Source organism: Rutidosis leptorrhynchoides, chromosome 1 (genome assembly GCF_046630445.1).
Source record: "Rutidosis leptorrhynchoides isolate AG116_Rl617_1_P2 chromosome 1, CSIRO_AGI_Rlap_v1, whole genome shotgun sequence".
Lineage (NCBI taxonomy): Eukaryota > Viridiplantae > Streptophyta > Magnoliopsida > Asterales > Asteraceae > Rutidosis > Rutidosis leptorrhynchoides.
Window position 1 is genome coordinate 53,575,941 of NC_092333.1, and position 15,492 is coordinate 53,591,432.

Genomic DNA, 15,492 nt, shown 5'->3' on the forward strand with positions numbered 1-15,492 from the left:
CTGGATATCAGAGTGCGCGCCGCGCAATCACTTGCGCACCGCGCAATTAGTGCAAATTCAGAACAGGGCTTTTGTAATTTGGCGAAGCATTGTTGTTTTGTGATCCGCGCGCCGCGCAGATTTTGCGCACCGCGCAAATTTGGCCGACCAGCTATTTTTGGGGTATTTAAAGGCTGCAGTTTTTATTTTTAGGGGTTATCTTTTGGCAGTCGATTTTGGGAGTTTTGAGGTGCGATTTTCTGCAACTTTTGGGGAATTCCAAGGTTCTTATAACGCTCCAATCATTACGATTTCAAGGATCGATCCAACCATTCTTCAAGATTCATCGTGTTAGGTTGATTCTTAATTATCCAAAGATGTTTTCTCTATTATTTATTACTTGGATTTCTATTGTTGCCATGGTTATTGGCTAAGTATTTAATGCTTGTTTAGACTTATAAACCTATGTATTGGATGCTACTTATCAGTTTATTGTTTGATTTATGATGATTTGATGTTTGAACTAAAGAACCATTCTTGTTGAAGCTAGACTTTTCGATTCAATTGATTGTGTACTTGTTTGATAGGACGAGAGTTCATTAATTTAGTGCATTAATTTATAATTGGTTTGTCTTAATTGATTGTTTGCCTACTCGGAGACGAGGGTAAATTGAATTCAAAAGGCTAGACGAGATAGGGGTGAATTACTCGCAACGAGAGTTGGTGTGATTGTGATTTAAGTCTTCATATCAGTTGAGCTGTTTAGTCACAATTAGGAGGTCTTAGGCTACGGGGAATTCCGTGTCGTGTAATCTTGATTGAAGTGTTTGCGCTGGGGAATTCCAGGTGAACCGACTAGATAATTCGCATAAGTTAGATAATAACTGGGGCTTAATTTTAAATGCATCCAATACTAGGTGAAAAAGGTCTAGACAAGCATTCGTTTCTCTAATTGTTTACAACTATCTTAATTTACTCTTTTGTTTGCTTAAAGCTTAAACTGAAAACACCAAAAATATTGTTATTTCTTGTTATTAATTGAAACATTCTTGATTTGGCTAATCGTTAAATAGCCAACAAAACAAATTATCTTGTTATTCAATTTTCTAGATTAACTTAGTTTAATTTCATTAGTTACAACCTTAATTTTCACGTCTAAACTGTCCTTGGAACGAACTTGGATTTACCAACTTAATACTATTGCACGATCGGGTACACTGCCCGTTAGTGTGTAGTAATCCTTTTAACTGGTATTTCCCATTATAAATTTATAGACGCGATTTCACACATCATACTGCCTGTTACATGATAAATCGGTCACCATCAACTGCAATTGAGTTGAAATCGCCGATGGAAATGTGGACTGAAAAACCAGTTAATTATTCTGACCTTCATGTATATGAAAGTCCTGTGTACGTAATGTACAATTCTCAAGAAACGACAAAGTTGGATCCGAAGTCCAGAAAGTGTTTGTTCTTGGGGTATGCTGATGGAGTTAAGGGGTATCGCTTGTGGGACCCCACTGCCCACAAAGTAGTCATCAGCAGAGATGTTGTCTTTACAGAAGACAAAGATATTGAAGATGTTAGCACTTCAAAAGAAACTATACCGATACAGGTGTGTAATGAATTTCATAAAGATTCTTCTGAAGCAGTACCAGAGCACGATGAAAATTAAGTAGTCGTTGATGAAGCTCCAGCGACTCGTATTTCTAATCGGGAAAGGAAACGTCCAGGGTGGCACTCAGATTATATTATGGAAAGCAATGTTGCATATTGTCTTCTAATAGAGGAAGGAGAGCCAACAACTCTTCGTGAGGCACTGAATCATTTAGATGCATCTCAGTGGATGACAGCTATGCAGGAAGAAATTGAAACTCTTCATAAAAATAAAACATGGGAACTTGTGCCATTGCCAAAAGGTAGAAAACCTATTGGAAATAAATGGGTGTATAAGATCAAGTGAAATGGCGATGATCAAGTGGAGCGGTATCGTGCAAGACTGGTGGTTAAAGGATATGCTCAAAAAGAAGGTACGGACTTTAATGAAATATTTTCTCCTGTGGTTCAACTTACAATAATTCGAGTAGTTATAGCGATGTGTGCTACATTTGATTTGCATCTAGAGCAGCTAGATGTGAAAACTGCATTTCTTCATGGAAATCTTGAAGAAGAAATTTATATGCTTCAACCAGAAGGTTTTGAACTACAAGAAAAAAAGAACTTGGTTTGCAGGTTAAAGAAATCTCTGTATGGTCTCAAACAGGCGCCGAGATGTTGGTACAGAAGATTTGATTATTTCATAATGAGCCTTGAATATAACAGACTTTATGCAGACCCTTGTGCATATTTCAAGAGGTTTGGGGACAATGATTTTGTTATTTTGCTGTTATATGTAGACGACATGTTGGTTGCAGGCCCCAATAAAGATCGTATTAATAAGCTGAAGGCTCAATTGGCTAGGGAGTTTGAAATAAAAGACTTGGGTGCCGCAAACAAGATTCTAGGAATGCAAATTCACCGAGACAGAGATAATAGGAAGGTTTGGCTTTCTCAAAAGAATTATTTGAAGAAAGTCTTGCAGCGCTTCAATATGCAAGATAGTAAGCCAATCTCAACCCCACTTCCTACTAATCTCAAGTTATCCTCCGTTATGTGTCCTAGCAGTGAATACGAGAGGAAGGAGATGTCTCGCGTACCGTATGCATCAGCAGTGGGAAGTTTAATGGTCGCAATGATATGTACAAGACCAGACATTGCACATGCAGTGGGAGTAGTTAGTCGGTACATGGCGAATCCTGGTAAAGAGCATTGGAATGCGGTAAAGAGGATCCTTAAATACATCAAGGGAACCTTAGATGTTGCATTATGTTATGGGGAACCGGAATTTATTGTCAAAGGGTATGTTGATTCAGATTATGTAGGTGATATCGATAAAAGTAAATCTACCACTGCATATGTTTTCAAACTTTGTGGTGGAACAGTAAGCTGGGTTTCAAAACTGTAGTCAGTTGTGGCAACGTCAACAACAGAAGCAGAATATGTAGCAGCTACTCAAGCTACTAAAGAGGCAGTATGGTTGAAGATGTTGTTGGAGGAACTCGGGCACAAACAGAAGAATATCACTTTATTTTGTGACAACCAGAGTGCCTTGCATCTTGCAAGGAATCCGGTATTTCATTCGAAAACAAAGCATATACGAGTTCAGTATCACTTCGTTCGTGAGAAAGTGGAAGAAGGAACCGTGGATGTGCAGAAAATTCATACTGACGACAATGTGGCCGATTTTCTAACAAAGTCAATCAACCGTGACAAGTTTATTTGGTGCCGTTCCTCATGCGGCCTAGCAGAGACGTAAGCAACATCATTGGCAAGGAAGAATTATCGTGTGAAGATTGATTGAGCTTCAATCGAATCTTCAAGTGGGAGATTGTCAAATATGGAGGCTTGGTTGGTGAATTCTATGGTCAAATACACACATGTATATTGTGGTATAAGACTTGGTAAAATTTGGCATACTATACCTACCAAATTGTCTACTAAATATTTACCATTTAGTCATCTTGAATTAGTATAAATAGAGCAACATGTAAGCTCATTTATACATCCCAAAACACATTCTCCATTGTATACTAAAAGAGTTAAATAGAGAGTTAGTGAGTATTAATCTCCTAATTACAAGAGATATAAAGATTAGTGTTTATCCTTGTAATTATAGAGAAAAGTGTAATTCCTATTATTCTTATCGGTGAAACGTTTCTTTCCTTGCCCGTGGTTTTTACCCTATTGGGGTTTTCCACGTTAAATCTTGGTGTTCCTTTATTGTCGCTATTTCAATTATTACTAGCGGTTTGCTATAATTCGGTATCGCTTTTCTCAACATACACGCACTAGCTCAATTGTAGTCATAAAGATAGGCCAGAGGGAAGATTAAAATGAGGTTTTTAATTTTTTTAGTAAGTCAATCATAGTTATAAAGATAGGCGGGCATCAAGAATGACATACCGGTCTTGGCATGAGGAAACCGGAGAACAAGTTCCAAAGGCAGGTGATAAAGTAGACCAAAACAGCAGATATTTGAGGGGTTGGTGTCAATGCCATAGTCATCATGCCACATAAAGTAAAGCAGATGAAGCTCATAAATAAGTAATAGTAGAAAGACAAAAACTTTGTAGCAGTCCACTTGAAGCCCATCGCCCGGTACAAAATGAAGGCATATATAATAGTCTGTATTGCAGTGTATATAGACTCAATGATCGCCTGCAAATGTTATTATTGCTCATCAGTAACTTAAACTCAGAGATGTCAATTTTGACAGTTTCTAATCAAGTGCATGAATTAGTAAAACTAAAAAGTTTGATGGAACTTAAAAGTCCACTGACGTGTATCTGGAAGGCATACAAGTATTGAACACCGATGAGTATTTTATATGGTTGAGTGGTTACCTGGGCTAGGGTGTAAGGTACCAATGAATACATGCCTGCAGCCCTTTCTCGATAGAAAACGGTTCTCTCCACCGCAACAATAGGTTGCACATTAGACTCATTGATGGTTCCAAGGAAAAGAACAACAGAATACAAAGATCCCATTAAATCTGTAAGATCCTGAAGTTGCTGTCTGTATAAACAAACTCGCAGTTAAATAAATGCATAACGGGCTATATGTGGATGCACAGTTGCACTAACACTTTGAACTCATGTCTCTAGAGGGAAAACTGTAAGCTATGAGGCTAGAAAAGCAAAAGCAAGCATTCAGTTTTTACTACTTTTTGTGTTCTTGAGTTCGAAAGCAAGGGAAAAAAAAATCAAAAACTATACCCATTTATGCTTCTTTGTTTTATGTCAAGTGGAGTTATTAATTATGGTAGTTTATCAAGCCTTCTGGTTTCCTCTCTTTTCAGTTCTCAGTTTTTGGAGGAAAATTTCAAAAATAAAGTTAACCACAACATCCTCTCAGTTCATTGTTTTCTCTCTTAGTAAAACAACATTAGAACACGAATGTTTTTAAAAATCTTTTGAGAAAAAACTCTAGGAACACTTTAAATCTCTACTTTGTAATCTAGAAGACCCGATCTAAGGCTATTAGGCAATGTAAAGGTAAAAGTCTTACATCTTTTTACCCTTTTCGTAGAAAATGGCAGAAAATAAAGTAGCCATGACAATGGTGATGACGAAGCGAACGCCATTATACTGTGAGTTCCTCCAATACGACCAATGTTGTTTCCACAAACAAGCTTTGAACTGCACGATAAGCGTTTGTGCATACCGGGTTTTAAAACAGAGATCATTTGAACCACTTGAAGGGGCACTAAGCTCCCGAATTAGTTCTTGGTTGTCCCTGAAAATGACACAAAGGATATTATAATTCAGATATACGAATAAAATGATCAAACAAGAGATCAAGATTTAGAATATACTGATAAAGAGTAGAGTTGGCATAAATCTGAGCAAAGTCAACATTGAGTTGAATTTCAGCTGAAGAAGAAGTCACTTCCAACACCCACGTAGCGGGATTATAACCATTCCTGATCTTTGGCACTCCTGAAATAGCCTGTAGGAAACAGCTTTTAATTAGAACTAAAAAGTACTACATGTCTCGCAATTCTCAACTTGATGACCTTTTTGGGGCTTATTCACAAACTTATAAGTGTGTAGATTTGCAAAAAAGCACAAAGTGAAGTAGTCCCTCTACACACTTGCAAAAAAGCACATAGTGGCACGAGTAACGTCTAAATCTTCACACTTGTAAATGTGAAGTAGTCCCTCTACAGTCAGAACTCCCACTTTGAAGGGGACCATTGATGAATTGCCCAAATTTTAACGTTTTGAAGTAGGAGAGACGGATAAAATCTTAAAGTTTCTAATCTTCATTTTGAATGTAAACCTTTCCAATCTTCATATAATTTTTTACACACATCTAAGTGTGAAGGTCTTTTATACTTGCAATAAACTTTTTAATCCAAACCTTTCAATATTTTCCAACAATTATAAACTACAATATTATTATGAACTCACAAGTGTGAAAAATATATTACGTTACCACATTTTCTTAAACCGTGTGATTTTCGCGCATAAGTGGTAATGCAAGACTATGGCTGTTATTTGCAGGACACTACAGATCAGCTTTATCGACTAGAGAGTCTAAAACTATAAATAATATAAGACGCTCACTTGAAAATACTCCACAAGCTTGCGAGACTGGTGTCCCAAAGGACCTGAGTAGATAATCTGGCCTCCTATCTTCATTAAGAGTAACCGCACGGTTATGGATATATCAAAGTCAGGTTAACGTAACAGATATCATATTTTTACTAGTGGTCAGGAGCTGATTTGAGTTGTGTTCTACCAAAACAGGTGGGTCAAATGAGTGACTTCCAATATTTTTTAAAAGAAAAGTAAAACCCAACTGCAATGGGAATGTGTCAAGCAGTTTGAAAGTCGCCCAAAGTAAAATCAAAGCACAAAGATCTTAGAATTAGCCCCTGCTTAATGAGCTAAGCAGACAAATTACCCTGCATCTTTTTAATCTCTCCCGTATTTAATTGTATAAGTATTCCAGATCTACGATGAAATTTCTGATGATTGAGCCACGATACATTCGATGCATAAAACTTCTTAAAACATTATATTGAAGGATTTCTCTAAGGCATTTCTTCGATCAAAGTTAACACAATTTTATCGTCATATTTTCCTTATAATTGATACGAAAAGTGTTTGCTGGCCAACCTTATCCGACCCGTTTTAACATGACCTATATAAATGACATGCTTTAGCCCAAACTTCTTTTGACCCACAACCACCTGACCATCTTGCACCAAGTTTAACTGACATACCTCGTCAAATGATTCGAATATGTCTATGCTTGGCTGGTGAATTGTGCATACGACAGTCCTCCCAGTATCGACTGTGTTTCTTACTGTATGCATAACCATGGCTGCAGATCTAGCATCAAGACCAGATGTCGGTTCATCCATGAAGATGATGGATGGTTTAGCCACCAACTCTACAGCTATTGTTAGTCTCTTCCGTTGTTCTATTGTCAGACCATCTACTCCAGGAAGACCAACCATTGCGTCCCTTAATGGATGAAGCTCAACTAATTCCATCAATTCACCAATGAATATCTAAAAATCATCAAAGTTCATAAAAATCTTTTTAAGATAAATGGGATTTAAGTGTCATGTAATAAATCTGGTAATGAGTAAATACATTGCGTGTTTTTGTGTTAATATCTGAAGATAGACGAGGCCAAGCAGAATATAGAAGAGATTCATAAACAGTAACGTGTGGAGAATGAATATCATTTTGTTCACAATAACCACTAACACGAGCAAATTAGATTGATTCTTAGGATATCCTGAAATGAAGATATTTCCTTCGGTGTATCCACCCGTTTTACGACCAGATAACACATCCATCAAGGTTGTCTTTCCAGCACCACTAACGCCTACAAGTGCAGTCAATATCCCAGGCTTAAAAGCACCACTAACATCTTTAAGCAATTGCAGGCGCCTATCTTTAAATCCTCTAGCCTTCATTTCTTGGTCATATAGTAGTGGCAATTGTAAAAGGGAAGGGTAATTTGGTCAATGTACATGAGATACTGTTTATAGAGTCGATGTTTAGAAAAGAGGTAAATAAATATGTGATGATTAGAAGTGGTCCAATAGGCAAGTTTCATAGCGTAACAAAATGAGTAATACTAGTACGGGTGGAGATAGGTTGGGTTAAGCCGAAACTCTTCGTCTAAAAATAACTGTACATTTGAAATTAAAAAAAAAAAAAATATATATATATATATATATATATATATATATATATATATCTATATATATATATATATAAAAGCTACTATTTCCTGGAACGTAACACGTATGCTTCTATCCTGCATGCTCACAACTTATTTTTGAATAGAGAAATAATACTCTTAAATAATTCAAAGGATAAACGTTGGTATGAAACGGACTTACAAAAGGTGTATCGATGTAGTAGTTGACATGGTTAAAAGCAAGTGAAAGTGGTTGAAATGGCAAAACCATTCCTTTTTTGCCCATATCGTGAGGGACAATAGTCGAAATATTTCTTCCTAAAGTTTTCACTTCCATATTGGTTCCTATACAAGCATTTACAACAGTCAACAGAACTTGCATATTAGTTCACCTTATCAGTTTTATCTTTGTATGCAAAAGTATTTTCCTATGAATACAGTTCTCATTTTCAAAAAACAAGCATCATGATAGTTAAAGTGAAGGGTCACCTTCAAAAACTTTATTTCTCGTATCGCAGACTGAATCATCGATATTCTTTTCCTCTCTGATCATAGGTCTAGCGTCAACATGAGCTGAAAGTAAATGATAATGATCAAAGATCCGTTGAAAGACAAACGCTCTTCACAACAAGAATTAAAACACAAACGTGTATTAATTAAATAATATGTATCTACTGATACGTAAACATGAGTTGCAAACACAAACTCACAGATAGCTTTTAATTAATTCAAAACAAGATAGGTTGGTTGACTCACGTTACATATTGTAACATCCCGCCTTTTTCCGTCTACTTTTCCGTTATACTAATTTAAACTCCGTTATATGTTTATAACATCTTCCGTTGATACGCGTTTTAAATTATCTCGTTTAGGTAATTCACGCACCCGAACGAAAGTTGAAGGACTAAACTTGACAAGGGATCAAACCCTTGACTAGATCAAAGGGTCAAACCCCTTTCACTCATTCATTATCATCTCCATCTCTCTCTCTTTCTCTCTAGCAAGAACACACACACCATTTCCAAATTCATTCAATCATCATCTAAATCCGATCTAGGAGGCTTACAACAAAATAAATTACATATTCGTGATCCTCTCTTCATCCTCTTCATTTTGGTACCAACTTCATCTCGTTTGGGTAACATTTCTAAAACTCTAGATTTCTCTAAATTCGTGTTTTTGGCTTGAAATGGTGTTAGTTAGTGTCTATGGCTCATTGTGATGTCGTGTATGTAATTTGTATGCTCGATCTCGTTGTTTTAGTATAACTAGCATGAACTTGAATTTTGGTGTGTTGTTCTTGAATTTTGGATGATCATATGTTGTTAGAGGTTAAAAGTTCATGTTCTAATTGTGTTCCTAGTATCACTAGCTTCAATTTGATGTGTAGGTTGATTAAGAAAACTTCAAAAGCATGATTATTGATTTTAAGATGTTTGACTAGGGTTTGATGGTTCTTGACATGAATTTTTGGATGCTTGAATGCCATGGAATGTTAATTGTTAGTGTTTAGTTGTAATGTATGCCTCATTACCTTCAAAACGGCATATCATATGTGAGAATTGGATTTCCGAAACTCAAAAGGCATTTGATGAACTTGAAAATTTGAAAATAGACTTTTATTGATCACTTGACGAGAAATCGGTTGTTGAAAATGATGTTTTTGATTGATGATACATGTTTAGTTGTGTTCCTTGTCAAAAGAGCTTTACAGCGGTATAAGATACGCCTTCTAGTTGTTTACGGTTTGCGTTTTATGGTTGTTTGAAGTTTTGACCAAGACTTGAACATTTGAAACTGACCAGGTACCAGGCCACGCCTAATGTCGCGGCGCGACACCTCTGGCCGCGGCGCGGCATATGCCGTGGTCAGGTTCTGACCTCCTTGTCCCAAATGTGAAAAATGTTTGGCACGTTCTAGACCTCCGATTCACAGGAAACTTGTTCTAACATGCTCATATATGATTAAAAACCTCAGAAAAATAGTTCGGGACCCGACCCGAACCTGTTGACTTTTTCGTTGACTTTGACCCGACCAAGTTGACTTTTAATCAAACTTAACCAAATGGTTGTGCAATCGTTCTAACATGCTTTTATACTTGTATCTTGCATGAAACGTGACAATTTGATTCACATGCTACATAATCGAGTCGTAACGAGCCATAGGACTAATTGAACATCTTTGACCTATCGTGTTTACCGTTATTGATACAACCTATTGTTTAGGTCAAGATTAGCATTGTTCTTTGCACACGTTACTTGTTGAAGTACTTTACTACTCTTGCACTCAAGGTGAGATCATAGTCCCACTTTTACTCTTTTTGAACTTACATTTGGGATGAGAAAACATAAACATTTCTTTACTAAGTGAACACAAGTACAGGAAAACAAACATTCTACATACGAGTTTAGAACAAAATCCTCAATTCGATTATCATTAGTTACACTTGCCGGGTGTAAGCGAGAACTTATGTTGTATGGATCCATATGGGTTTGACAAACCCTCATTCAAACGGTTCGCTACCGTTTACGAATGAAATATATTTTCGAGAAACAGTGTATGTTCTAGCACTAAGTGATGGGGTTCAATGGAAGGAAATGTTAAGCATTGATAATTGGGTGCTCGTGAAACAAACTTTTGGAATGTATTACTATTATTTCATTGATGCAAATCTTGTGGTTCACTTGTACTTACTTACTTAAACCTATGATTTCACCAACGTTTTCGTTGACAGATTTCTATGTTTTTCTCAGGTCCTTGAACGATACATGATACATGCTTCCGCTCATTATTTTGATACTTGCATTGGATGTCGAGTATATATGCATACATGGAGCGTCTTTTGACTACTTTTAAATTGTGTCGCATAAGTTTCATTTGTACTTAAAACTTTGTATCGTAACTTGTGGTGGAACTATTCTCGTAAACTTTGAACAATCTTTGCATTTAAAATGAATGCGACATATCTTTTGGTCAAACGTTGTTTTAAAGACTTATGACCACGTAACGGGACCTAAGTAGACGGCGCCGTCAAACATGATTTGGTCGGGTCGCTACAGATGGTATCAGAGCTGGTTTAACCTTAGCCGTAAAGGTAGTCACGCGCGCCGGCTGTTAGGCCGGGCACTCATACGGACTATGCTTTTTGGCGGGTTAATCGTAGAGGGGGTTCTCACAGTGTTACCTGTGACGAAGCATTGGCTCTTACCCCTTGCGATCCCTTGGAATTTGAGGGTTGGCAGTTTGGCAGAAATGCGGGCCGTAAAATCAGTGTCTGAGGTACACTCAGTGGTCACCAAGCGGTTAGCTGGAAAGGCACTGGGTGGGTTTCTACCCCATCTGTCGCTACAGATGGTATCAGAGCATTGGTTGTAGGGATTTAGAGTTCATTGGTGTCGACCCCGATTCATAGGGTACATTGGTGAGTCTAGACTACAACCGGCATATAGACTTGAAGTAGGAATTACTTGACTACTTGTGCATTTATACTCGAACGCTTCTACTCAGATCTACTCTTAGTTCATCTTAATCTCACGTTGTTTAATTTGATTGACACGCCACCTTGACTTTATAGAATAATGTCGAATGCACATATGAATCAGGGTAATATAATTTCCGGGATTATATTACGGTGACTCATATGAACGTTCTGACATTATGGCATAAAGAATTTAAGGCGAGTCGAGGAAAAACTTCTCTTTATCTTTATTCTATATCACGGTTAGTATTATTGAGAATACTAATCAATGATATTCTTGTGTCTTGAAGGAACAATGGCTCCTCGTCGTGTACGCCGCAATGAAACTCCCGAACAAGCTCTCGAACGGATGATAGCTACCGCCGTAGATGCGGCCATGGCCGGTCACTCATCCAACAACAATAATAATAACAACCACAACAACAACAACAACAACAACAATGGAGCCGGTAACTGAAACGAGGGATGCTCCTATAAAGCTTTCATGGGGTGCAAACCTCACACTTTTGATGGAACCGGGGGACCGGTCGTGCTCACCCGATGGTTTGAGCAAACGGAAGCCGTCTTTAGCATAAGCGGTTGTCGGGACCAAGACAAGGTCAAATACTCCACTCACACCTTCGCCGATGTCGCTCTTACATGGTGGAATACTTATGTACAATCGGTGGGTACCGATGAAGCTCACGCCCTCTCTTGGGCCAACTTGAGGGAAAAGATGATTGTCGAATATTTCCCTCGTGAAGAAACCCGAAGGCTCGAACAAGAGCTAAGAACTTTAAAGGCGATCGGAAATGATCTCAAGGCTTATAATCAACGATTTTCCGAACTAGCCTTGATGTGCCCAAATCTTGTGAACCCCGAAGCTTTAAGGGTTGAACTTTACATGGATGGTCTCCCAAAGAGCATCAAACACGGAGTAATGTCATCCAAACCCCCTAATCATCAAGAAGCTTTGAACATGGCCCGCAAATTGATAGAGACAGTGGACGAAATCGTAGTACCGGCACCTAAAGCCGAGGACAAGTCGGGTAACAACAAAAGAAAATGGGAAGCTCCCCAATCAAGCAACAACAACTTTGCCAAGAAATCTTTCACCTCCGACGGCAAGAAGGGTTATGCCGGAAATCTACCTCTTTGCAACAAATGCAACAAACATCACTTTGGCGAATGTAGTAAGCTAATTTGCCATCGGTGCCAAGGAATTGGTCATAAGGCCAACGATTGTAAAAGTGCCACTCCCGTCGCTCGAAAGTGGCCCAATGCACCAAAGACGGGCACTTGTTACGAATGTGGCCAAACGGGTCATTATAGAAATGCATGCCCAAAGAAGAAAGATAACCCCAACACGCGCGGCCGAGCTTTCAACATCAACACCGAGGAAGCCCGGGATGACACTGAACTAGTCACGGGTACGTTCCTTCTCAACAATTCTTATGTCTCTTGCTTATTCGATTCGGGTGCCGATAAATGCTTTGTATCCAAGACTTTGACTCATTCTTTTAGCACTCCACCTCTTCCATTAGATACCACTTATACCATTGAAGTGGCTAACGGGAAACTATTAAGTGCCGACACATATTACCGGGGGTGTACGTTAAACATTTTGGGTAAGAAATTTGAAATTGACTTGATACCCATAGAACTAGGAAGCTTTGATGTAATAATCGGTATGAATTGGTTAGTCAAAACGAAATCTCACATCCTTTGTGATCTTAACGCAATCCGAATTCCTATCGAGAATGGTGAACCTTTGATTGTTTATGGCGATAAGAGTTGCACCAGACTCAACCTCGTTTCGTGCCTTAAAGTTAGAAAACTACTCCGTAAGGGTTGTTTTGCGATCCTTGCCCACGTTAAGAAAGTCGAGTCCGATGAGAAGCATATCGATGATGTGCCAATTGTTAGTGACTTTTCCGATGTATTTCCCGATGAATTGCCGGGTCTTCCACCTCATCGACCGGTTGAATTCCAAATCGATCTTATTCCGGGAGCCGCACCCGTAGCACGTGCACCGTATAGACTTGCTCCATCCGAAATGCAAGAATTGCAAAGTCAAATCCAAGAACTACTTGACCGTGGTTTTATCCAACCTAGCCATTCACCTTGGGGCGCTCCGATTTTGTTTGTTAAAAAGAAAGACGGATCCCTACGAATGTGCATTGATTATCGTGAACTAAATAAATTGACGGTTAAGAACCAATATCCTCTTCCTCGCATCGATGACCTCTTTGATCAACTACAAGGGTCTTGTGTATATTCGAAAATCGATCTCCGCTCGGGTTATCATCAATTAAGGGTTAAGGGGGAAGATGTCTCCAAAACCGCTTTCCGGACTCGTTATGGTAGTTATGAATTCCTCGTCATGCCATTTGGTCTCACTAACGCCCCGGCGGTGTTCATGGATCTTATGAACCGCGTGTGCAAACCGTATCTCGATATATTCGTTATTGTGTTCATCGATGATATATTGGTCTATTCAAAAAGCGAAGAAGAACATGAGGAACACCTCCGACTTGTGCTTGAACTTTTAAGACAAGAACAACTCTATGCCAAATTCTTCAAGTGTGAATTTTGGTTAAAGGAAGTTCAATTTCTTGGTCATGTTGTAAGTGACCAAGGTATTAAAGTCGATCCAACGAAAATCGAAGCCATTAGCAAATGGGAGACTCCTACTACTCCTACTCACATTCGTCAATTCTTGGGTCTCGCCGGATACTACCGTAGATTCAACAAGGATTTTTCTTTGGTTGCTCGTCCTCTAACCGCTTTAACTCACAAGGGAAAGAAATTCATTTGGGCGACCGAGCAAGAATCCGCGTTTCAAATCTTGAAGACAAAGCTAACCACCGCTCCTATCTTGTCACTTCCCGAAGGCAATGATGACTTTGTTGTATATTGTGATGCCTCGAAACATGGTTTTGGGTGTGTATTGATGAAACGAACGAAAGTCATTGCTTATGCTTCTCGACAACTCAAAATTCATGAACGAAACTATACGACACATGATCTCGAACTCGGAGCCGTTGTCTTTGCACTTAAAATGTGGAGACACTATCTTTATGGAACCAAGAGTACTATCTTTACCGACCACAAAAGCCTTCAACACATTTTCGATCAAAAGCAACTAAACATGAGACAACGAAGGTGGATTGAAACCTTAAACGATTACGATTGCAAGCTTCGTTACCATCCCGGGAAGGCAAATGTAGTAGCCGATGCCTTAAGTCGAAAAGAAAGAGCGGTGCCTCTTCGTGTCCGAGCCTTAAACATCACCATCCACACAAACCTTAATAGCCAAATTCGGGTAGCCCAAGATGAGGCTCTCAAGGATGAAAACCTTTCACACGAGCTCTTGAACATTCTCGTCTCTCGATTTGAAATTAGGGAGACCGGACTCCGATATTACGCCGGAAGGATTTGGGTGCCTAGTTATGGGGACCTACGAAGCCTTATTTTAGATGAAGCCCATAAGTCACGATACTCGATTCACCCCGGTGCCAATAAGATGTACCACGACCTTAAACAGCTATATTGGTGGACGAACATCAAAAGGGACGTAGCTACTTATGTTTCCAAGTGTTTGACATGTTCCAAAGTCAAAGCCGAACACCAAAGACCGTCCGGACTACTTCAACAACCCGAGATCCCGCAATGGAAGTGGGAAAGAATAACGATGGATTTTATCACCAAACTACCAAAAACGACGGGCGGTTATGATACCATTTGGGTTATTGTTGACCGTCTCACCAAATCCGCACACTTCCTTGCCATGAAAGAAACGGAAAAAATGGAGAAACTTGCACAACTTTACATTAAGGAAATCGTAGCCCGACACGGTGTACCTTTATCGATTATCTCTGACCGAGATGGCCGTTTCGTTTCTAGATTTTGGCGTACATTGCAAGAAGCGTTGGGAACGCGTTTAGACATGAGCACCGCATATCATCCTCAAACCGATGGACAAAGCGAACGTACGATTCAAACCTTAGAGGACATGTTACGAGCTTGCGTGGTTGATTTCGGAAAAGCTTGGGACAAGCACTTACCTCTCGCCGAGTTCTCTTACAACAATAGTTATCACGCGAGTATTAAAGCCGCACCTTTTGAAGCGCTATACGGCCGAAAATGTCGTTCACCTCTTTGTTGGGCCGAGGTAGGCGACGTGCAAATCACCGGACCCGAACTCATTCACGAAACCACCGAGAAAATCGTTCAAATCCGAGATAGGCTTAGGACGGCCCGAAGTCGTCAAAAGAGCTATACCGACAA

The 15,492-nt window shown here is 39.1% G+C and overlaps 1 protein-coding gene across 1 annotated transcript in view; it reads right to left on the reverse strand.

Annotated features, from left to right (window-relative positions):
• Window positions 1–15,492, reverse strand: part of LOC139870065 (ABC transporter G family member 39-like) — a 73,443-nt gene that overhangs the window by 15,746 nt on the left and 42,205 nt on the right. The window contains 10 exon segments of the mRNA XM_071857938.1: window positions 3,984–4,238; window positions 4,424–4,595; window positions 5,088–5,315; window positions 5,395–5,528; window positions 6,149–6,233; window positions 6,812–7,101; window positions 7,187–7,314; window positions 7,317–7,517; window positions 7,944–8,090; window positions 8,235–8,318. Coding sequence (XP_071714039.1) covers window positions 3,984–4,238; window positions 4,424–4,595; window positions 5,088–5,315; window positions 5,395–5,528; window positions 6,149–6,233; window positions 6,812–7,101; window positions 7,187–7,314; window positions 7,317–7,517; window positions 7,944–8,090; window positions 8,235–8,318 — 1,724 coding nt within the window.